Below are 24,736 nucleotides of genomic sequence, written 5' to 3'. Positions count from 1 at the left end.
AATCTAGCAGTTTACTATTGCGGCCTGTGGGTGGGTGGCTGGCTGCATACTTACGCTAGCATTCCAAGTAACAAAATGCGAAGCAGATAGTGGTCTCTATCATCATCATGGCCTCACTTCGGCACTATGAACTATCCTGAAGGAGAAGCCAGGGCCCACCGGAGGAGTCTCCAGTTCTCTGGTGGGCCCGTCCAACCCTGCCGAGAATCAGCCCTGGCGAAGGAAAATATGTGGGAAGGTTCCCGGACACTCAATGGCTGCTCTTTTAATGTGGATTGGACATGCTTATGCATGTTATTTCTCAAACCGCATTGCAGATCAGACCATTGCCCAACTCTGTAGTCATGAAATTAAAAAGCGCAAAGAAAGATGTTTGTGTGTCGAAGCACCACTGACAAGTGCGAGCTGATGTTGGACAGGCTGCCATTGCTTATGCAACAAGCTGCATTACAGGACTTCCTGGGAGAAATGACACCCAGAGTAGATACGGTTTCCCTCTATGCCAGTCCTTTCACCGAGCTAAAGGATATGACTGTGGTGAAATACAACTCTCACTGAGAAGCAATGTCAGGCTGAAAAACATTGGGCCCACCAGTGGATTTGTTTCTAAGGGCCCACTTTTCTCCACCGCTCAAGAGCCCCATAGGAGCTGCAAAGTTTCCACCTATCATGAACTTACCTGATGGAGAAGCCAGGGACCACCCGATGATTCTCTGGTGGGCCCGTCCAACCCTGTCGAGAAGCAGCCCTGACTAAGAGAAGTGTGTGGGAAAATATGGCTGTGGTGAAATACAACTCACCGACAAGCTGTGGACTGGCTCTGTACCGTCCCTGGCCAAATTCACCTGTCCACATGTTTGTGGTTAGGCAGTCCTTCCTAGTAAGGGCACAGGTAACGTTGTGGGACTCGCGCTTGTGTAAGGCGGAGACGACACTGAGAGGAATAGTGGCGGCTTGGAACCGAGTATGGAAACCCGGCCACCGCCATGAGGTTGTGGACAGCTTCCGCCTCCACGAGCCTAAAAGGCCACATTTCAAGTGCAAGCAGCTGCCCAGAAATCTGGCAGTTTACTATTGCGGCTGGTGGGTGGGTGGCTGGCTGCATATTTGCGCTTGCATTCCAAGGAATGGGGTAGGGTCAACTGAATGCTGCGCTGAACAAGGACGTGGACAGTGATTGTTGCAAGTCTGCAACAACAGGTGCATGGCGGGAGGCATCTTCGCATGCGCCAAGGATCACTTATGATGGGTACACTTTTAGGCAGTGACCTGGGAGTCAGAGATGTTTCCAGGGGTCTTCCCTGTGCTGTTCCCATGTCTTTTCAGCACTGTATGCATGTGTCTGATGATGTGTCACACACCACATGGCCAGATAAGGTTGTAAAATGTTAAAATGACATTTCCCTGTGAATGCATTTGTCTTGGTTGAAAGTAATGCAAAATTGCAAAAACGCATCAAAAACACTACATGCAAACATAGACCAAGGTGTGAAGGAGCATTTTTGTTTTTGTTTATCTATTTTGCCTTATATACAAGACATTACCCAGGAAAGGATGTTCTTTAATATATTTCCCAGGAAAATCCATTTTCATTTCGTTTTTGCATGTTTTATTGTGAGTCCGTAAAAATGGCGTAATACCTCTGACAACATTCTTGACAGCAGTGACCTGGGTGTCAGAAATGCTTCCAGGGGTCTTTCCCATGCTGATCCCATGTCATTTGAGCACTGTTCCCATCGATTTGGACAATTTTTAGGCCTTCTGCAGACCGCCGAGGGAGCTGCCAGAAAAATGTTCGAGTTTCCCATAGACTTACATTGGGCTCATTACTCGGTCCGAGCACTCAAGCATTCCAATTTGCTCGACTCGAACAACGAGCATCCGCGCATTCTAGTGCTCGTTCATCACTAGTGAAGACCAGATAGGGAGTGGCTTTAACTTATGTTTTCCAGTCATTTATAGATCCAAAACGTAAATCTTACTGTGCTCTCATTGGGATAAAAGTAGAGAAAGAGATACCAACAGGCAGCAACCATTAAGTGTGTGCCAAAAGTATACTCTTATCCTAGTAGCATGAGGCCTATAAACAAGCTAAATGTGTCTGCCACCAACAAGAATGTCCTATGCATTTTCTATTCATATCTAATGAACTGTTCAATTTGCATTTTTGATTACCATTAATCATAAAATGTCCTTTGTCTCATTCTGTTATGAAAAGGTAAAATTGACAGGGAAAATATTTTCCTGTTAGTTTTACAAACAAAAAACATAGCATATGAGAATACCCTTTTGTTCACTTGGAAAGTAGTTATAAAACCCAGCTGTCGAAAACGTGTCATTGCATTAACATTTCCTCAGTTTTCAGAATTTGTGGTGATATAACAATAATGACAGTTTTATGCTTAAATGTTTCTATTTGCTTCTGTAAGATAAAGAAGATGATGAAATGGAGAAGTTATACAAATCGTTAGAAGAAGCCAGTTTATCACCGATTGGAGATCGCCGACCCTCGTCTAAAATTGAACTGAGAAAGTCTTTTATTAAACGCTGCAAAAATCCATCAATCAATGAAAAACTGCACAAAATTAGAACTTTGAACAGTACTCTGAAGGTAAGATTGAATATTTTGTAATATTAACTACCAATTTTTCCGGATTATAACACGCACCCCTCCCCCCAAAAAAAATTTGGGAGGAAACAAGTTGTGTGTCTTATAATGCGAGGGTACGGTATTTTACCTTGGAGACTTTGTCAGAGGAGCTGGGTCACAGATTCAGGAGTTTGGCTGCGGCAGGAGTGGGGTGATGCTGCAGGTCCTGTCCTCTCAGATGAAGTCGGCGCATGCATAGATTGGGATCTCGGGTGACAAGATCTCGACTCTGAAGATCTTGATCTGCGCATGCGCTGCCTCTGGCGGCCATTTTCCCAAAGCCCACCGCAGGGCTATGTATGGGAGAGGGACCCTCCACTCACCGCTAACTTCTTCTGAGGACGGGGCCTGCAGCATTGCCCCACTCCCGCCACAGCCGCTGTAAACTTCTGGAAACAGTGACCCTGGCTTCTGTGACCCCGCTCCAACGCTGCCACCCCCCAGGTAAAACAGATTATAAGGTGCACCATTTTATTTTAAAAAAAAGTTTTCCTATTTTTCACCCCAACATTGAGATGCATCTTAGAGTCTGGTGAGTCTTATAATCCATAAAATACAGTAAGTATCTCACAAAAATTGTCAGCTTCTTAAAAATGGAAGGTTTCTGAGCTCAACCCTTTCACTCCCGAACCTGTTTTCACCCTATTGACCAGGTCACATTTTACAGTTCTGACGAATGTCACTTTGTGGTAATAACTCTGGAACGTTTCAACGTATCCCAGTGATTCTGAGAATAGTTTTTCGTGAAACATTGTACTTTTTGTTAATGGTAAATTTAGGCCAATATTTTTTGCATTTTTTGGAGTTTTTGCAAAAATGTTGCATTTTTCAAACTTTTATTTTTATGTTCTTAAAGCAGATAGTTACATCACACAAAATATTTATTAAATAAAATTTACCACATGTCTAATTTACATCAGCATCATTTTTGAAACATAATTATTTTTGGTAGGAAGTTAGAAGGGCTAAAAGTTGATCAGCAATTTCTTATTGTTCCAACAAAATTTACAAAATCAATTTTTTATCACATTTAACATGATTTTGAGGGGCTTATTTGAAAGAAAATACACACTACGGTTTGGAGGCACTGCAGGGCTGAGAATGGAAGGAGCACCATTTGACTTTTGGACTTTTGGAACGCAAAATTGTCTAAAATTGATAGCACACTCCATGTCGTGTTTGCAGAGTCCCTGATGTGCCTAAACAATGGAAACCTGCCACAAGTGACTACATTTTAGAAACCACATTCCTCAAGAAATGTATCTATATGTGTGGTGAGCACCTTGAACCCCCAGGTCCTTCATACAATTTTTTAACGTTGAGCCGTGAAAATAAAAAACACATTTTTCCTGCAACAATATTGGTTTTGCCCCAAATTTTTCATTTTCTTGAGGGTAACAGTATAAAATGGACCCAAAAATATGTTGTGCAATTTCTACAGAACACACCTATACCTCAAATGAGGCGTAAGACTACTGCTTGTGTACTCAGAAGGGAAAGAGCACCAACTGAATTCTGGAGCTCAATTTTGGCTGGAATAGATTACGAATGCCATGTAACATTGGAAGAGCACCTGACATGCCAAAACAAAAACCCCCACAAGTGACCAATTTTGGAAACTACACCTTTTGAGTATTTAATCTAGGGGTGAAGTGAGAATTTTTAACTCTTAGGCTGAGTTCACACGAGGCTGTTTTAATGCGTTTCCGCTGCGCATTTTCCACCACGGAAACGCATTAAAACCGCTTGGTAATAGGTCTGCCATGTAGAGCAATGATAATTCGTATGTGCTGTGCACATGATGCGGAAATTTCCGCTGCGGATTGTCATTGCAGCACAAACTGCAGCACAACCAATTCAGGCCCGATTCCGCGGCAAATTCGCACCCATTGACTTGCATTGAATCACAGCAAATTTATAATATCTATACATGCGGATTTGCTGCGTTTCAATGTAAATCAATAGGTGCAAAATCGCGCCATAATCGCGCCTCGGCTGGTACTCAGGTCGGGAGAGGAGACTGCTACTCCTCTCATCCAACCGCTGCTCTGGCTGATAATAGCGAGAGCAGCGTGGATGGGAGGAGCAGCAGTCTGCTCTTCCCAGCCCGCGTGCCCGCGGCTGTTAAAAAAGGAATAAAAAAATAAAAATTAAAAAAAAAACCTTCATACTCACCTGTCCGGCAGCCCCGGTGGTCCTCGTCGGTGATCTTCACTCCTCGGCAGCCCGTAGTACACTGCAGGGCTTGGGCTTGTGCCCAGCAGTGTACTTCCAGGACCTGCGGTGACGTCACTGATCACCTGATGGTCGTGTGACCATCAGGTGATGAGTGCCGGCAGCAATCAGCTGATGGTCACGGTATACAGTGCTGTATTCTACAGCTGTGACATCAGTAATAGCTGATGTCACAGCTGTAGAAATGATATGGATCGTCGTGGGACAGTTGTGATCGTGGACTACGTCGTTGATGTACAGTACAGACTAAAAGTTTGGACACACCTGATTTAAAGATTTTTCTGTATTTTTATGACTTTGAAAATTGTACATTCACACTGAAGGCATCAAAACTATGAATTAACACATGTGGAATTATATACTTAACAAAAAAGTGTGAAACAACTGAAAATATGTCTTATATTCTAGGTTCTTCAAAGTAGCCACCTTTTGCTTTGATGACTGCTTTGCACACTCTTGGCATTCTCTTGATGACCTTCAAAGGTAGTCACCGGAAATGGTCTTCCAACAATCTTGAAGGAGTTCCCAGAGATGCTTAGCACTTGATGGCCCTTTTGCCTTCACTCTGCGGTCCAGCTCACCCCAAACCATCTCGATTGGGTTCAGGTCTGGTGACTGTGGAGGCCAGGTCATCTGGCGTAGCACCCCATCACTCTCCTTCCTGGTCAAATAGCCCTTACACAGTCTGGAGGTGTGTTTGGGGTCATTGTCCTGTTGAAAAATAATTGATGGTCCAACTAAACGCAAACTGGATGGAATAGCATGCCACTGCAAGATGCTGTGGTAGCCATGCTGGTTCAGTATGCCTTCAATTTTGAATAAATCCCCAACAGTGTCACCAGCAAAGCACCCCCACACCATCACACCTCCTCCTCTATGCTTCACGGTGGGAACCAGGCATGTAGAGTCCATCCGTTCACCTTTTCTGCGTCGCACAAAGACACGGTGGTTGGAACCAAAGATCTCAAATTTGGACTCATCAGAGCAAAGCACAGATTTCTACTGGTCTAATGTCCATTCCTTGTGTTCTTTAGCCCAAGCTTGTCTCTTCTGCTTGTTGCCTGTCCTTAGCAGTGGTTTCCTAGCAGCTATTTTACCATGAAGGCCTGCTGTACAAAGTCTCCTCTTAACAGTTGTTGTAGAGATGTGTCTGCTGCTAGAATTCTGTGTGGCATTGACCTGGTCTCTAATCTGAGCTGCTGTTAACCTGCAATTTCTGAGGCTGGTGACTCGGATAAACTTATCCTCAGAAGCAGAGGTGACTCTTGGTCTTCCTTTCCTGGGGCAGTCCTCATGTGAGCCAGTTTCTTTGTAGCGCTTGATGGTTTTTGCAACTGCACTTGGGGACACTTTCAAAGTTTTCCCAATTTTTCAGACTGACTGACCTTCATTTCTTAAAGTAACGATGGCCACTTGTTTTTCTTTACTTAGCTGCTTTTTTCTTGCCATAATACAAATTCTAACAGTCTATTCAGTAGGACTATCAGCTGTGTATCCACCTGACTTCTGCACAACACAACTGATGGTCCCAACCCCATTTATAAGGCAAGAAATCCCACTTATTAAACCTGACAGGGCACACCTGTGAAGTGAAAACCATTTCCGGTGACTACCTCTTGAAGCTCATCAAGAGAATGCCAAGAATGTGCAAAGCAGTCATCAAAGCAAAAGGTGGCTACTTTGAAGAACCTAGAATATAAGACATGTTTTCAGTTGTCTCACACTTTTTTGTAAAGTATATAATTCCACATGTGTTAATTCATAGTTTTGATGCCTTCAGTGTGAATGCACAATTTTCAAAGTCATGAAAATACAGAAAAATCTTTAAATGAGAAGGTGTGTCCAAACTTTTGGTCTGTACTGTAGGTGAGGAATATTGTTGTTTGTTTTTTTACGTTTTTTCAGGAGATTGAGGGCTTCACGGAGATATGTAATAAAAAAAAATGTAGAACAGTGTGTGTTTTATTTCATTGAAATACTTTATTCTGGTCGTGTCTTTTATTGAAAAAGCGGCGACCATTTAACCACGCAGTTAGTAATGGGGGCGTCTTATAGACGCCCTCCATTACTAACCTGGGCTTCACATCAGCCACCAATACAAGGCTGACGTGAATCCCAACCCCATTACTCCACTGCCACCGCTACAGGGCAGTGTGGAAGAGCGAGGCTAAGTGCCAGATTTGGCGCATCTTATGGATGCGCCATTTCTGGGACTGCTGAGGGGCGATATTAATAGCCGCGGAGAGGGCTAGTATCCATGGTCCCTTCCATGGCTATTAATATCAGACCAGAGCTGCCTAGTTTAGCCTTTGCTGGCTAGATTTTATAGGGGGACCACACGTCAATTTTTTTCTGGGATCTGCCTTTAATCTAGCCAGTAATGGCTAAACAAACAGCTGTGGGCTGATATTAATAGCCATGGAACATTGTTTGCTAATGGCCCCTTCCCGGGCTACTAATATCAACCCCCAGTGGTCAGCTTTCCCTCTGCTGGTTATAAAAATGAAGCGGGAACAAACGCCATTTTTTTTTTTTTATTTTAGGCTTTGTGCCCATAATTCAAACGTAGCACCACTTTGGATGCAAATTTTTGCTGCGAACAAAACGTTGCATTCTATTGAATGCAGGTAAATCCACATGTGTTCACTGAACCATGCGGATTTATTGCATTTAATACATTCTAGTGGTCAAATTTCTGTTGTGGAGACTAGCGACTCCGCAAGAGAATTTGACATGCTGCGGTCCTGAAAGATGTGGGAATGTCAGTGTCCACAGGTGAGTCGCAGCCTCAGATGCACACATCGTGGATGTGGGATTTCTAGAGATCCCATCCACTATGCTGTAACATCTGGACACTGCGGGTTTGATGCTGTATAAACATGCAGTGTCAAACCTGCAGTGGCTCTTGACCGTGGCCACGTACCCAAAACTCACCCGCAGCATTTCAAAAAGTCTCTTCTGCTTGTTGCCTGTCCTTAGCAGTGGTTTCCTAGCAGCTATTTTACCATGAAGGTCTGCTGCACAAAGTCTCCTCTTAACAGTTGTTGTAGAGATGTGTCTGCTGCTAGAACTCTGTGTGGCATTGACCTGGTCTCTAATCTGAGCTGCTGTTAACCTGAGATTTCTGAGGCTGGTGACTTGGATAAATTTATCCTCAGAAGCAGAGGTGACTCTTGGTCTTCCTTTCATGGGGCGGTCCTCATGTGGGCCAGTTTCTTTGTAGCGCTTGATGGTTTTTGCAACTGCACTTAGGGACACATTCAAAGTTTACCCAATTTTTCGGACTGACTGACCTTCATTTCTTAAAGTAATGATGGCCACTCGTTTTTCTTTACTTAGCTGCTTTTTTCTTGCCATAATACAAATATCCACCAGACTTCTGCACAACACAACTGATGGTCCCAACCCCATTTATAAGGCAAGAAATCCCACTTATTAAACCTGACAGGGCACACCTGTGAAGTGAAAACCATTTCCGGTGACTACCTCTTGAAGCTCATCAAGAGATTGCCAAGAGTGTGCAAAGCAGTCATCAAAGCAAAAGGTGGCTACTTTGAAGAACCTAGAATATAAGACATATTTTCAGTTTTTTCACACTTTTTTGTTAAGTATATAATTCCACATGTGTTAATTCATAGTTTTGATGCCTTCAGTGTGAATGTACAATTTTAAAAGTCATGAAAATACAGAAAAATCTTTAAATGAGAAGGTGTGTCCAAACTTTTGGTCTGTACTGTACATGAAGGAGACACAACCATGAGTTTCCACATTTCCAAAAATTAGGGGCAGACACCACCAAAGTAGCATAAATTTCACTGGAATATAAATAGTATAATGGGGACTGATACCTCTTCCACCACAGCCAATGCAGCAGATGGAGACCCAATCAGGAGTCTCCACATTTCCAAATTTTAGGGGCAGACATCACCAAAGTGGCATCAATTTCACTAGAGAAGAACTAGTATAGTGGGGCAATGACACCCTTTCCACTAAAGCCAACACAGCAGATGGAGATCCTATCAGGAGTCTCCACATCTCCAAAAATTATTGTTAATATCAGTAGCAGCAGCAGCAACAGCAGGCACAGAAGCCATGACAAACATATCACAGACTGCAATAAGGCAAGATAAATGCAGCACACTAAAAACTACACCATCGTCTAGTATGCACAGTCTGCCATTGGGGTGCAAAAGTCCATGGATATCCATGACTTGTTCATCTTGATGAAAGTTAGGTTGTCCACACTTTCAGTGGACAGCTGGATGCACTTATCCATCAGGACACCACCAGCAGCACTGACAAATTCTACTGGCTGTTGGGCATGATAAAAACTGCAAGGCGTGACAGCTCAGGTCACTTTTCCGTTTTTGAAGACCAAAGTGTAAAGGGCCCAAAACCTCCCTGATGGCATTGATATTGCACTCGAGATACTCCTGCACCATCCTCTCCAGTCATTCAACATATGTCAGACTTGTACTCTGTTGTGCTGGTGGAGCTGGTCTAAAAAATGTGTGAAAGGACTCACAGAAATTGCTTATGCCACTTACGCTGCTGCTGCTAATGTTTTTGCGTTGATGAATTGACGTTCCTGAGATTGGAAGTCTAGAGCTGCCATGCACACTGCTGTCTTGGGGAAAAGCTCTCTTAAGGTTGTCTAAAAGCATACTCCGATTCTCCAGTGTGCACGGGTTCCTTTCCTGTGAGGGAAGCATCTGGCAAAATGTACTCTTATAACGTGGATCTAACAGAGTGTCATCCCAGTAGTCAGCACTATTTTGAATCCTAACTATGCAGGGATCATGTTGCAGATAGTGCAGCAAGAAGACACTCATGTGTCGGGCTCTTCAATGCATTTCAAGCACATGGTGTGTTGGCGGCTGGATAACGCTGATGCTTGTTTCCTCCGTCTCCTCCTACCAACCAAGGACAACAGACGGGATCATTATCCTCTTTATCTCCTGACTGCTGCTCGCTCATCACCTCTTCCTCCTCGTCTGCCTCCATTTGTTCCTCAGTTCCTGCACCTTCACTTACAGTTTGTCTAGTAACACGAGCCCCCCTCAATCGCTGTAGTACACCCTGCCTTGGCACCCGACTGTGTGACGACATTGTAGAACTTTGCGACATTGTTAGCCCTTCAGCATCCTCCTCTGCTTTCTCCTCTTCCTAGGGAACTACCATCTCCTCCTGCAGACTATTCAAAGTGTGCTCCAGCATGTAGATGACTGGAATAGTGATAGTGGAATGATGATTCAATGACACCCTGAATCAGATGCTTAATATGTTGGTCAATTCCCACAGGCGCGACTGGGAGCGGTATCTCCCACACCTGCTTTTTGCCTACCAAAAGGTTCCACAGGTCTTAACGGGGTTCTCACCCTTTGAGCTCCTGTATGGCCGATGTGTGTGGGTGCCATTGACTCTGGTGAAAGAGAGCTGGGAAGGGGACTTAGCCACCCCTGAAGCGTCAGTCGTTGAGTATGTCATGCACTTCCATGACAAGATGCAAGCCTTGACGCAGCTGGTGCAGGATAATATGACGTGCACCCAGGCCAACCAGAAGCAATGGTACAACCAGAATGTGAATGAAAGGACTTACCAAGTGGGTCAAAAGGTGTGGGTACTGGTCACGGTACACCAGGAAAAGCTTCAGGTGGCCTGGGAGGGCCTGTACCTTGTGCAACAGCAGCTCAACACCGTAACATACCTGGTCACCCTGGACCATGCCCGGGGAAGGCCTTTCACGTGAACACGATGAAGGTACACCATGAGTGGGAGTCCTGCACCCTCCTTGTATGCAACCTGCCAGAGAAGGGAGAGGCAGAGACCCTTCCAGACATGCTCACCCAGGTTAGGGCGGCGATGGACCATCGAGGATGTGGAGGTTTGCAACCAGCTCTTGTTGGACCAATGGTCCCAGCTGTGGGCAACCCTATCCCCCCTTCCAGGATTTGTCCAGCAACAATCCCAGAAGGACAGAGTTGGCTGTCCATCACGTGGACATTGGGACACCTCCTAATCCGGCGCTCAGCATATCGGGTCTCCCTGGAGAAACAGCAGCACATGCACTCGGAGAATGACGAGATGCTGAAGCTGGGTGTCATCCAATCATCCAGAAGCGCTTGGGTCACGCCTGTAGTCCTCGTCCCAAAGAACGACTGGACAACCCATTTCTGCATGCATTACAGGGGGCTCAATTCTGTCACGGACTCCGACGTGTACCCAATGCCGTGTATTGATGACCTGCTTGATCAGTTGGCCTGGGCCACGTTCCTGACCATCATGGATCTGAGCCTGTGATATCAGCAGATTCTCCTGACCAGTGAGGCACAGAAATGCTCTGCATTTATCACGCCATTCAGACTGTAAGAGTCCACAGTGATGCCATTCGGCATGAAGAATGCCCCTGCCACTTTTTAGTGGATGGTCAACACGCTGTTCAAGGGACTTGAAGGGTACGTGGCCGCGTACCTAGATGACATTGCCATCTTCAGTCCTACCTAGGAAGATCACCTGTAGCATCTGGTGCAAGTGCTCAGGTGGATCCACAATTCAGGCTTGACCATTGAGCCGGAAAAGTGTCAGCTGTGAATGAGTGAGGTCCACTACCTGGAACACCAGGTGGGCGGGGGCTCTAAAGCCTGAGCCCTGGAACGTGGATACCATCGCATCCTGGCCCATCCCCTGGACAAAAAAAACAGGCAATGTCCTTCTTGGGCACCGCCAGTTTATATAGGAGGTTAGTACCTCATTATAGTAGCCTGGAGAAGCCCCTGACGGACCTCACCAAGAAGATGCTGCCCACCACAGTTGATAGGACAAACAACTGTGAGACGGCCTTCCGGGCACTGAAGACCGCCCTTTCTAGCTTCCCGGTACTATAAGCAGCCAACTTTACACGGCCGTTTGTAGTACAGACCGGATGCCAGTGACTTTGGCCTCGGTGCTGTGTTCAGCCAGGTCGACACTACTGGCCAAGAACACCCCGTTTTGTACCTGAGCTGGAAGCTACTGTCGAGGGAGGTGGCCTACTCCACAATCGACAAGGAATGTCTGGCAACTGTGTGGACCCTGCAGTGTTTGCAGCCATACTTGTACGGGCGCCAATTCACCATTGAAACGGATCACAACCCTCTCAGCTGGTTACACACCGTATCCGGTATGAATGGGAGGTTGTTGCACTGGAGCCATGCACTCCAGCAGTACCACTTCGCCATTCATCACAAGAAGGGCTGTGACCATGTTAACGCCAATGGGTTATCTCAACAAAGAGAGGTTGCGGACGGGTACACGGGGGAACACTAGAAGGGGGAGGTGTGAAGAATGGGGGATGTAATGGCAGCTTATAATCATCCTGTAGGCATGTGTAGTTGTAACAAGACACCTGGCTAGCTTCAAACAACGAATTCAACCCCCACCAGCTAGCTAGATGCAAGCTCCTACAGTAAGACCCGCTGTGGGTGCAAATTATGAGGTCTGCTTTGTTCAGACAGATAGGAATTCCATACTGAGTTATGGAAATACTATACGTTTTAGTCGTACATCATGTATATATCCCCAGGACATGGCGAATGTCCGCCTGGGTCTCGACCCATTCTAGCACATAGGTATAGAAAGATACATAGAATAGCTAGTAGGAAACAGATATTACAGCTGTGTTTAGTCTCCACGCGTATCAGGGGCCAGGCTGGATCCGATGACACCACAAGCGCCTCCCTAGGACCGTCCATTAAGGAGTTATGACCCATGTGAAGTTTTGGAATATTATCTGCCAGGGACATGGGGAGGGGACTAAGGTTCAGCCCAGAGGGCAGGATGGGAATTACCCAAGGGAGACATGAGCTAGAGTAAGGTAATGTGGCTCTCGCTCTATCTGATGCATGCGGTCCACTTCGAACAGGGAGGGTTCACATTGAGTAACATGCTGTGAAAGACATAGGAACCCGCTGGAAGCTCAGGCCCCCATGAGGTCCAGCGCACACATAGTCTGCTGTGGCACTGGTAATTGACATGATTCATCTGCTTGTATCTTTTCTCCTACCACTATTGTATTTGCATATCTGACCATTATAAATGTATAACCGTATATAGTGTATATAGTGTATTGTCTAGCGTTCCTTTAAGGAGATTAAATTCATAATTTACCCTTGGGCTGCTCTTTTCTCAATCCACTAATCCACACTTCGATTTCTCAGTTTAATTTACCGTGCTACTGGGGTTGGCACATGTGAACCGGGGGTGTCTGTGTAAAACTGTATCAGTCTGACCGTATGTGTCCTCGAGGGGTGCGGAACGTCATGTTGGTGCAAAGTGAGGATTCGTATCACGTGATTCATCTGACATAATAGTGATGTCAGGTGGGGTGGTGGGTGGTGCGGTGCCGATTTATCACATCATGAATGCAACAATTTTTATGAGACATGGGCCAAAAGTTCTCTTAATTATAGACAGTTGGGAACACTATTTTTGGTGATCTTTATAAAATAAAGTGTGTCCAATTGTCAAAATAAGCAATTGTGCCTCCAACTTCGAACATCATTTTGATATAGTTATGGCTGAAAGTGTTGGCACCCTTGAAATCATTTCAGAAAATGGATGCTGGGGGGGATATCACGGTGGCTGGCCCGGTCCGTGGCCCAGGGCGGTCAACCAAAAAAGGGGATTGAAACTTGGATAGGAAAAATAAAATAAATAGTTTGTAACGCCACCTGTGGTACCTGGTAAGGTTTACCAGCGCTGCTGCAGACCTCTGGGAGGTGATGGGATGGCAGCTGAGGTGTTTCTGCTCTCCACAGGTGGAGCGGGCCCCCGGGGCGGTGTGGAGTTTGATGGTGGTGATGCTGGGACTTGTAGTGCAGGCGGATAGCGCAGCAGGAGTAACGGACAGAGACAGGGGATTCGCTTCAATACCTTTACTGGTGCGGATGTCAGGTACGGTCCAGGGTACTCAGTAGGATGGGTGCACTTCAGGACTTCTCCCCAGTGAGCTGGTATAAGGCCTCCTGGTCCGTATCTGCCTCTCTGTATGCTCCTGGCCACCCTGCAACTGGGCCTAGCTTATGTGTCGTGCTGTTCCTTCACCTGTCGCTCGGTAGTAGGACCTTCTGTTGGCAACCACTCTCCCTGGACGCTGGGACCTTGTGGTTCCTGGTCCTGTAATGGGTCTAGCTTCAGGTCTGCCAGGGACTTGTAGTCCTCCTGGAATGCCGGTGATCCCTACTGGGTATAAAGGGACCCTGTAGGCGCGAACCCGGTGTTCGGTTTGTATATCGGGGTGAGCCTATGATGCTCTCTGCCCCCTTAACTCCTCTCTCCTTTCTCCTCTTGCCGTCGGCCACACTCGGGGCCCTCAGAACTTAGCAGCAGACGAGCTGCGTCTTCGCTGCTCTCAGCGTCAGCATGCTCTCAGACTCTCTGACTGATTTACTCACTGAGCTGCCTGGCTCCACCCTCCATATATATATCCCTAACGGGCTCCCTCTCCTGGGCCTCTAGCACTAGGCCCTACTCGTGGGGCAGAGCTCCTAAGGAGACTCTGCTCCCAGACTATCTTCACTCTCTCCTGATCTGTTCTGACCTGCCACCCTAAGATGGCCTCCCTTTAAATACCTACTACTATGGTGCTCCCCTAAACTGCTTCCTACTACCTTTGGTTCCCCCACTCCAGCCAGGAACAGGGCTCAGCACTGTGCACATGCATCTTGCCCTTCTAGCCGGCCTGGAGCAGTGTAGTGTTGAATGTGGGTGTTGGGGTTCCGGGCAGCACTCCCTCCTTACCTGAGAGAAGGAGACACAACACCTCTGGGTGAGGTGCAGTACCTCTGTGGCGACTGAACCCTCAGGGGCGCCACACTTGTTCAAACTCACCTGTGTCAAGTAACAGGTGTGGGAAATATGAAAATCACACCTGAAACCAGATAAAAAGGTGAGAAGTTAACGCAATCTCTGCATTGTGTGTCTGTGTGTGCCACACTAAGCATGGAGAACAGAAAGAGGAGTAAAATAACTGTCTGAGGACTTGAGAACCACAATTGTTGAAAAATATCAGCAATCTCAAGATTACAAGTCCATCTCTAGAGATATTGATGTTCCTTTGTCCACAACATAAATCAAGAAGTTTATAACCCGTGGCACTGTAGCTAATCATCCTGGACATGGACGATAGAAAAAAATTGATGAAAGGTTGCAATGCAGGATAGTTCGGATGGTGGATAAGCAGCCTCAATTAAGTTCCAAATAAATTCAAGCTGCCCTGCAGGCTCAGGGTGCATCTGTTAAAAAGAAATGAACTGGAGTTAAGTTGATATACATGCAAAATAGAAGCATGTTCAGACTGGCTAAAAAACAGACAAAACCCAAGACAGAAACAAAATAAATAAATAAATACCCTGCGGTAAATAAGTAAAAGCATAGTGCATATGACGCGCCCCTGGGCCTGTGTCGCGCTGCGCTGCGCATGCGGGAGCTTACCCGGAGCCGGATCTGTGGAGGGTTGTAGTCTCGTGGCGGTGACCCGGTCCGTGCCCAGGGAGTCAAACTAGACGGCAGTCCATTAGTAGTAAATGGTTGATGACTACGCCACCCGTTGAGTGCAGCCAGGGGGCTGCTGCTGCAGGGCAGACCGCTGAGGCCGATGGTGGGATTGTGCAGCGTGATAGTATAACCCCCAACGGGAGGGGTATGGCCTCAGGGCAGCCGACGTGGATGATGGGGGTAGCAGGAACCACTCAGAGACGGTACGGTGTAGTTCAGGGTCTTTACTGGTAACAACAAAAGACCCTCCCGGAGTACTTGCTAGCGGATGGGGCCTGGTCAGTCCTTGAGCAGATGGGATCTCCCCTGGCCAGGCGTAGTTGTAGGCCTCCCAAACTGACTGTACTCTTCTGGCTACCTTGCTAGGAGCTGATGTAAGTAGCCCACGTCCCTGAGTGTACCGTGTGGTGCTCACCCGTATGGCCGGTGACTCGGGGCCTTCTAATGGCTTCCGCTCCACGATGGCGGTGCTGGTCCCACGCGTGTGACCGTGCCTTCGGGCTTCTGGGCCAGAGGACCTGAAATCCCCTGCCTGACGGATTCTGCTGCTGGGCAGGAATTAGTCCCCACAGCCTCGGACTCCGGGTCCGGTAAAAAGTCTTCTTAGTCAGGGCGAACTCTGCAGCTGCCAGCCCCTGACTCCTTGTAACTGCTGTTTCTTATGCTGCTTCTTGTCTCCACTCTCCTTGTCTCACTCACCCTGCCTCAGCCCCGGGTTTATACAGGGGAAGTTCTTCCCCTCCCAAGACTGGGCAGGAGGTGTGGCATGCACAGGATCCCTGACCAAAGGACCTCCCACCTGCTCTCAGACATAACATTACATTACTGTGGAAAACCAGACCCCTGGGGTGCCACATTCCCCCCTAGTGAAATTTAGTACTCCGGGACTAAACACATTTAGAAAAACATAACAAAGTATAACAATAACAATACTATAAGAAAAACACATAAGATGGTTACGGCGTGTCCGCAACCGGATGCAGTCTTTGAAGAAAAGCAAAGGTGTCCATTTCACCAACACAGGGAGACGTAACCAGGTAGGGGTCTGTCCTACCCCGAGTCCTTAACAGTCTCTAGTCCATCCTGGGTTACGCTCCAACTATATACAAGGATTCCCGGTAAATCCACCAAGGTTTCCTAAAAACAACTGGAAACACAAAATTATACACAAGCAACAATACACAGATAAACATAAATAAAACTATTTTTACACTTCAAATTCTCCAGCGTGCGGGTAACTGGCCTCTAGTGGCCCTAGTGGACCTACGGAGCTGACTGTCTGGCCCTGAACTACAGGGTGTAGGAGCTGTCAAGGGTAAACTGGGCAGCTGTCTACCGGCTCTTTGTCTCACTAGGGGTACGGCAGGCTCACTATAAGCAGAGGGTTGATTCTCCTGTTCTACTCGTGTGGAGTCTTCTGCCTCCTGGACCGGCTGTTCTTCCAGCTCTACCCGTTGCTCCGTAGGTTCTTGGGATGATGGTTGGAGGAAGGTGAGTAGGGGTACCACAACTGCACCATTGACTTGAGTCCAAGACCGAGGGAAGTCCCCGAGCACGGTACTAACCATATCTTCCCTTTCTCCCACGGGTCGATGGTCTTCTTGTTCCTCTTCAGGGTTCCTCAGTTGTTCGGGACACTTCTTCAGGTGGTCCCGGGATACAATGGCTGTGGTTTCCCCTCCGTCTTTACTGATGGTACAGACCTTCGGGTTCTCGTGGCTTGAGGGCAGTACGGTGTACGGGTCCTTCTCCCACTGGTCATCCAACTTGTGGAGCCGTCTTTTCCTCTTCAAGACCTGCTCTCCGGGTACCAGGGGAACAGCGGGAGCATACTGGTTGTAAGTCTTCTCTTGTCTTTCCCTAGCCTGACAGAGACTTCGCTCCACGCTCTCCTGTACTCTCCGGTACTGCTGCTGCCTCTCTGTGTCCCAGTCTGTTTCTGGTGAAGTGTCCTCAGGTGTCAGGACTCCCATTTCCAGGTCAACAGGTAACTTACCAGGTCTCGCCCTCATTAGGTAAGCCGGGGTACAGTTGGTGGAACCTACCGGGATGTGGTTGTATAGGTCCACCAGATCGGGCAACTTCTCAGGCCACAGACTGCGTTCTTCCAGGGGCAATGTTTTTAGAAGATCCATTACCACCTGGTTCATTTTTTCACAAAGTCCATTAGTTTGCGGATGGTAGGGTGTCGTCCTTATCTTCCGGCAGCCATACAGATTGCAGAATTCCTGGAAGACCTCCGCTTCAAAGGCAGGTCCCTGGTCCGTCAGCACTTGGTCCGGGTACCCGTGTGGACGGCAGAAGTGCTGCTGGAAGGCCCTAGCTGCTGTTTGAGCCGTTAAGTCCTTGACGGGGACGACAACCAAGAACCGGGAGTAATGATCCACGATGGTTAACGCGTAGACGTAGCCACTTCTGCTTGGGGTCAGTTTTACATGATCCAAGGCTACCAGTTCCAACGGTTGCCGGGTGACGATGGACTGCAGGGGAGTCTTCTGGCTGGCCCGGTCCTTCCTTCTCAGATTGCACGGGCCACAGTCTCTGCACCACTTCTCGATGGTTCCCCTCATGCCTACCCAGTGGAACCGCTCGCGCAGCAGGAACTCCAGCTTTTTCCACCCGAAGTGTCCAGCTCCGTCGTGGTATGCCTCCATCACCATGGCTGCGTCTCTTCGGGGCACCACTACTTGCCAGAGTAGTTCATGCGTCCGGGAGTTGACCATTCTGCGGCACAACTTCCCCTTGTAAAGGAATAGTCGACTCTTCTCCGCCCATAGTTGTTTGGCTTCCTCCGGAGCGTCTGGTTCAAGGCGAGCCTCCGGCCGAGTCAGCATCTCCTTCACCAGTCGGACGGCAGGGTCGCTGTCTTGCGTTTCCGCCCAGTTGTAGTGGGGTAAGGGGTTCAACATAGCAGCCTGCTTACCCCTTACCCGGTGGGAATACTGGATAGTCCCATGACGGTGGAACGCAGGGAGTTCAACTTCTTCCAGTCCCTCCGGATCTTCTCCTTCGTCCGGCAGGTTGGGCATCCTGGACAGGGCGTCCGCGTTAGTATTGGAGCGTCCTGCCCGGTATTTGATTGTGAACTCGTAGTTGGACAGACGGGCCATCCACCTCTGCTCCAGGGCACCGAGTCTTGCCGTGTCCAGGTGTGTCAACGGGTTGTTATCCGTGTATACGGTGAACCGGGAAGAAGCGAGGTAATGCCTAAAGCGCTCGGTGACTGCCCATACCACGGCCAGGAACTCTAGCTTAAATGAGCTGTAATTTTCGGGGTTCCTTTCGGTGGGTCGCAGTTTTCGGCTGGCATAGGAGATTACTCGTTCTCTCCCCTGCTGAATCTGGGACAGTACGGCTCCTAGCCCGATGTTACTGGCGTCGGTGTAGAGGATGAAGGGCTGGCTATAGTCCGGGTACGCCAAGATTTCATCCCCCGTGAGGGCCATCTTCAGCTGGCGGAAGGACTCTTCTTCTAGCTTTTCCCATTTGAAGGGCGGCTTCTGGTTCTTGGCCTTCCGGGACTGGCCTATCAGGAGGTCCTGCATAGGTGCTGCCTTTTTGGTGAAACCGGGAATAAACCTTCGGTAGTAGCCTACCAACCCTAGGAACTGCCGCACTTCTTTTACGCTGGAGGGGCTTGGCCATCCCTTAATTGCGGTGATCTTATCGGGGTCGGGAGCCACTCCGTCAGCGCTCACCACGTGTCCCAGGTATTGCACCTTTGGTTTCAGGAGGTGACACTTGGAGGGTTTCACCTTTAGGCCGTAACTCGCCAGAGCTTCGAACACCTCCGCCAGGTGTTTCAGGTGGTCCTCATAAGTTTTGGAGTATACGATGACATCGTCCAGGTACAACAGAACCGTCTCGAAGTTTCTGTGGCCCAGACAGCACTCCATTAATCGTTGGAAGGTTCCTGGGGCGTTGCAGAGTCCGAACGGCATGCAGGTGAACTCGCTAAGTCCCATCGGGGTGGTGAATGCGGTCTTCTCCCGGTCCGCCTCTGCTACAGGAACCTGCCAGTACCCGCTAGTGAGATCCAAGGTAGAGAAGAAGTTAGCAGATCTTAAAGCAGCCAATGACTCCTCTATCCTTGGTAAGGGGTACGCATCCTTGTGTGTGATACGGTTGATTTTCCGGTAATCTACACACATCCTCATGGTGTTGTCTTTCTTTTTGACTAAAACTAGTGGGGCTGCCCAGGGGCTACAGCTATCCCGGATTACCCCAGCCTCCTTCATGTCTCTAAGCATCCCCTTGGCGTGTTGGTAATGTGCAGGGGGTACGGGTCGATACCTCTCTTTTATGGGAGGATGATCTCCCGTGGGGATGCGGTGTTCTACCCCCTTGACTCGCCCGAAGTCTAACGGGTGTTTACTAAACACTCTCTCATACTCTTGAACCACCCGATAGACTCCTTGTTTCTGATGTGAGGGAGTGGAGTCAGTACCCAGATGTAGTTGCTGACACCAGTCCTCCATGTCTTTCTTAGAGCCGTTACCTTCCTCCGGGTGAGATGGAGGCAAGGGTTCCACAGATTGTATAGAATTTTGATTAGTGGTATATAATTTGGCTAGCGTGGCATACCGGGGCAGGTACACTTCCCTCTCCCCGATATTTATTATGCGAACGGGCACCCTCCCATGGCGTACATTGACCACCCCCCGTGCTGTCAAAATGGTGGGCCTACTGTCTGAGTAAACTGGTTCTACCATTGCCTGGTAATCTCTACCTCTCAGACCAATAGCTGCCCGGCACCAAATCATCATTTCACTTTTTGGGGGCATGGCAATAGGAAAAGGGTCACACATTCTTACGCTACCAATCTCACCGCCGGAGAGTTCCACTTGTTGCCGTTGCATCAGTGCCCGGATCTCTTTCTGGAGCACCCGCTGCTCGCCGGAGCTGGCGTTCTTGGCAACCTGCTGTAAAAGGAAAATCACCTCTGCAAGACAATTTTCAATTACGTTAGTTCCTAGAGTTATTTTTGGGTGACTCTCATGTTTATCAATATCTACAATGATCAGTCCCTGTGCGGCCAGTTCGACTCTACCGATTTTGAGGGTCACCTCTTTAAATCCGATCTGTGGCACGGGCTGGCCATTGCTGGCGATGATACTCAAGTCGTCGTCGGGGTAGCGGGTAATATCCGAGTCATTCCAGTACTGCTTGAAGAGCACGTACGGGATGGTGGTGACCTGTGACCCGGTGTCCAGTAGGGCACTCATGGGAATGCCATCCAGTACCACAGGCAAGACTGGACGTCCTCCCACATATCTGTCGCGCCAGTTCGATGGGCCTGGTGATCTTTTTCCTGGGGGTTGGCCCTCTACCCCAGGTTGTGCCCGTTTAAAGAACAGTACCTTTCCATATGTCCGGGTTGATTGCAGCGGCGGCAGATGGGTCGTCCGTCCTCGCTGTATCGGTCACTGGGTCTTCCTCTGGCCGGTGGGGTCCTCCTTGGTCGACGCCACGGGATGTCCTCCGGTCCGGATGCCAGCTGGATCTTCCCTGGGGTGGAAACCTGTAAAGACTGCACAGTTCGGGTTAGCGCAGCAACGCTCTTAACTAGCTCTTGGACCTGATGGTGTAGGTCTGGAGCCGGGTCATTGTCCAAAGCCTGCGCATGAGCTCCCACAGGCCCTGTCGACAAGGGCGCCGCCTCCTGGTGGTAAGTGATAGCTGGGCGCCTGTGGGTCACAACGCCACCCGGTGCTGGTTCTCGGAGCACCCGGATAGCTCTATCCTTGAACTGTGCAAAGTCCAGATGGGGATCCTGTAAGGCCATTGCCCGCAACTGGGTTCGGTGGGCATTGCAATATAAACCCTCTATAAATTGTTCAGTCAACAGCCTGTCCTCGTTTCCCACCCCATCAGGGTCGGTCTGCTTTATGGCCCTCAGGGCCTCTTGTAGGTTTAGTGCATAGTCCCTTATACTCTCATGCGCTCGCTGCTTGCACCCGTAGAATCTAAGCTTGATCTCGGCTGAGGTGCGGGTATCGAAGGTGTCCCTCAGCCGGGTTAGTATCTCTGCGACAGTCCTCCTCCCAGGTGGCCAAGATTTTACTTCTCTTTTGGCTGCCCCGGTTAGTTGGGCCACCAGGATGCTCACTTTTTGCTCTTCTGTGAGGGGGTACACCTGGAAGAGGCTATCCAGCTTTTCTCTAAAGTCATGCAGGGTATGTGACTCCCCTGAGTACTGGGGTAGCCAAGCTGCTCCCGGGATATAGGGCATGGTGAAGGGCATAACTGCAGCAGCGGTAGCGCTGGCGGGGGTTGAGGCAGTGAAGCTCTCCTCCGTATCCGACATCTTCCTCCCCCCTAGTGGACCGTGGCCTACCTTGCGATGATCCTCTTCCGTAGGCCGCGGCTCCGCAGTGGATCGTCAGGGTTGAGGACCTTCCGTCGCGCTCCTGTGACGTCGGCGTCTGCTGGGCTCCTTCCAGGACCTTACGCAACGTCCGGACGTGAGGCGGGGCTTCAGTTCTCGCGCGCTTTCGGAGTCCACGCCCCTCTTCTTCCCGCGCGGCGTCCTCAAGATGGCGTCCAATGGCGGGAAAACTCCACGGATGGCGGGAAGAAGGTCGAAGATGGCGCCGGATGGCGGGAAACCTCCACGGATAGCGGGAATCTTCACCACTGGTAAGTTTGAACAGTCTTTGCTTTTCAGGCACGCAGTACCCGGTGGTTGCGGGCACGAAATCCTGCCGACTACGCCAAATTTGACGCGCCCCTGGGCCTGTGTCGCGCTGCGCTGCGCATGCGGGAGCTTACCCGGAGCCGGATCTGTGGAGGGTTGTAGTCTCGTGGCGGTGACCCGGTCCGTGCCCAGGGAGTCAAACTAGACGGCAGTCCATTAGTAGTAAATGGTTGATGACTACGCCACCCGTTGAGTGCAGCCAGGGGGCTGCTGCTGCAGGGCAGACCGCTGAGGCCGATGGTGGGATTGTGCAGCGTGATAGTATAACCCCCAACGGGAGGGGTATGGCCTCAGGGCAGCCGACGTGGATGATGGGGGTAGCAGGAACCACTCAGAGACGGTACGGTGTAGTTCAGGGTCTTTACTGGTAACAACAAAAGACCCTCCCGGAGTACTTGCTAGCGGATGGGGCCTGGTCAGTCCTTGAGCAGATGGGATCTCCCCTGGCCAGGCGTAGTTGTAGGCCTCCCAAACTGACTGTACTCTTCTGGCTACCTTGCTAGGAGCTGATGTAAGTAGCCCACGTCCCTGAGTGTACCGTGTGGTGCTCACCCGTATGGCCGGTGACTCGGGGCCTTCTAATGGCTTCCGCTCCACGATGGCGGTGCTGGTCCCACGCGTGTGACCGTGCCTTCGGGCTTCTGGGCCAGAGGACCTGAAATCCCCTGCCTGACGGATTCTGCTGCTGGGCAGGAATTAGTCCCCACAGCCTCGGACTCCGGGTCCGGTAAAAAGTCTTCTTAGTCAGGGCGAACTCTGCAGCTGCCAGCCCCTGACTCCTTGTAACTGCTGTTTCTTATGCTGCTTCTTGTCTCCACTCTCCTTGTCTCACTCACCCTGCCTCAGCCCCGGGTTTATACAGGGGAAGTTCTTCCCCTCCCAAGACTGGGCAGGAGGTGTGGCATGCACAGGATCCCTGACCAAAGGACCTCCCACCTGCTCTCAGACATAACATTACATTACTGTGGAAAACCAGACCCCTGGGGTGCCACACATATAAATAGAATTGGGTACTTAGTAGGGTTGAGCGAGTATGTTCTGTCCAAGTATGCTTGGGCCGAGCTCCGGGTATTTATAGCTGCTCGGTGATAAGGTTAAATCGCTCCCGTGTGCATGATTTGCGACTGTTTGACAGCTTTATTACATGGGAGGAATGTGTAAGAAATAGACATTCCTCACAACTTTACTAACCACAAATATTAAAACCTTACCCTGCGTCATAGTGACGTCCTGTGTGAATAATGGCTGAGAAGGACTGGGTGAAGTTTACAACCCAGAGCACTGTAGCTAATCTTTAGCTAATCTCCCTGGACACAGACGACAGACAAAAAATTGATGATAGGTTGCAACACAGGGTAGTTCAGATGGTGGATAAGCAGCCTCAATCAAGTTCCAAAGAAATTCAAGCTGTCTCAGGGTGCATCTGTGTCACAGCGAACTATCTGTCGACATTTGAATGAAATGAAATGCTATTGTAGAAGACCCAGGAGGACCCCACTGCTGACACAGACATAAAAAAGCTAGACTGCAGTTTGCTAAGATGTATGTGAGTAAGCCAAAATCGTTCTGGGAAAGCTTCTTGTGGACATTAGAGATGAGAGAATGTTTCAATGTTCAGTTCGGATTACGATCTTAGAATTTGCAATATTCGCTGATTTATTCATCGCATATTCGCCGAACATTGCTGAATGCCATTGGATTCAAAGGGGGGCAAAAACAAACGCATACCCAACACCTTCAAATGGGCCCAAAAGCTGCCAAAACACATCAAATTAGGGGCAGACACCAGGAAAGTGCCATCAGTTGACCCAGAGAACAAGTATTCTAATCCATGGTGCTTTACATGTGAAAAGGGGTCACCGACTGCTACAAGAGGAGAGATGACCCTGCCCGCGAGGGCCCAAAAGCAATCTACAAGGGATGGGTGAGGAAACAGTAGGTCAGGGTACAGCTGGTCGTACAGCGGTATGCTGGAGCGAGGGTTACCGCAGATTGTACGCTTGTCAGAAGAAGTGGGTCTTCAGCTTCCTTTTCCATGTTTCCACGGTAGGTGAGAGTCTGATGTGTTGGGGTAGAGAGTTATACAGTAGGGGAGATGAATAAGACAAATCTTGTATGCGATTGTGGCAAGAAGAGATAAGAGGAAAGTAGAGAAGGAGATCTTGGAAGGATGGGAGGTTGCTTGCAGGTAAGTACACGGAGACTAGGTCACACATGTATGGAGGAGACAGATTTTAGATTGCTTGGTATGCCAAAGTTAGGCTTTTCAACTGGAGTCTCTGGGCAATGGGGAGTCTGCACCGGGATTGACAGAGAGGGGGGAGAAGCCGGGGAATAGCAAGGTGACAGGTGGATTAGTCGGCCAGCACAGTTTAGAATAGATTGGAGGAGTGCAAGAGTGGTAGAAGGGAGGCCACAGAGCAGGAGCTTGCAGTAGTCGAGGCGGGAGAGGATGAGGACGTACACTGGTGTCTTTGTAGATTCATGGTTGAGGAATGTGCAGATACCGGAGATATTTTGGAGTTGGAGTCGTCAGCAAGTGGAAAAGGCATGTATCTGACGTTTGAATGACAAATCAGAGTGGGCAGCCATTGACTTTGATGGATAGGTTAGATGGGGGG

The 24,736-nt window shown here is 49.0% G+C and overlaps 1 protein-coding gene across 5 annotated transcripts in view; it reads left to right on the top strand.

Annotated features, from left to right (window-relative positions):
• The window catches only part of IPCEF1 (interaction protein for cytohesin exchange factors 1), a 686,360-nt gene that overhangs the window by 624,802 nt on the left and 36,822 nt on the right, over positions 1-24,736 (top strand). For all 5 annotated transcript variants that reach the window (XM_073672835.1, XM_073672839.1, XM_073672837.1 and 2 more), the window contains one exon: positions 2,430-2,611. In XM_073672835.1, coding sequence (XP_073528936.1) covers positions 2,430-2,611 — 182 coding nt within the window. The remainder of the gene's footprint in view (positions 1-2,429; positions 2,612-24,736) is intronic.

Source organism: Phyllobates terribilis, unplaced genomic scaffold (genome assembly GCF_046119375.1).
Source record: "Phyllobates terribilis strain yellow unplaced genomic scaffold, ASM4611937v1 Scaffold_3__8_contigs__length_932513732, whole genome shotgun sequence".
Classification (NCBI taxonomy): domain Eukaryota; kingdom Metazoa; phylum Chordata; class Amphibia; order Anura; family Dendrobatidae; genus Phyllobates; species Phyllobates terribilis.
The sequence above is the reverse complement of the archived record's forward strand: the minus strand, read 5'-3'. Positions and strand labels throughout refer to the sequence as shown.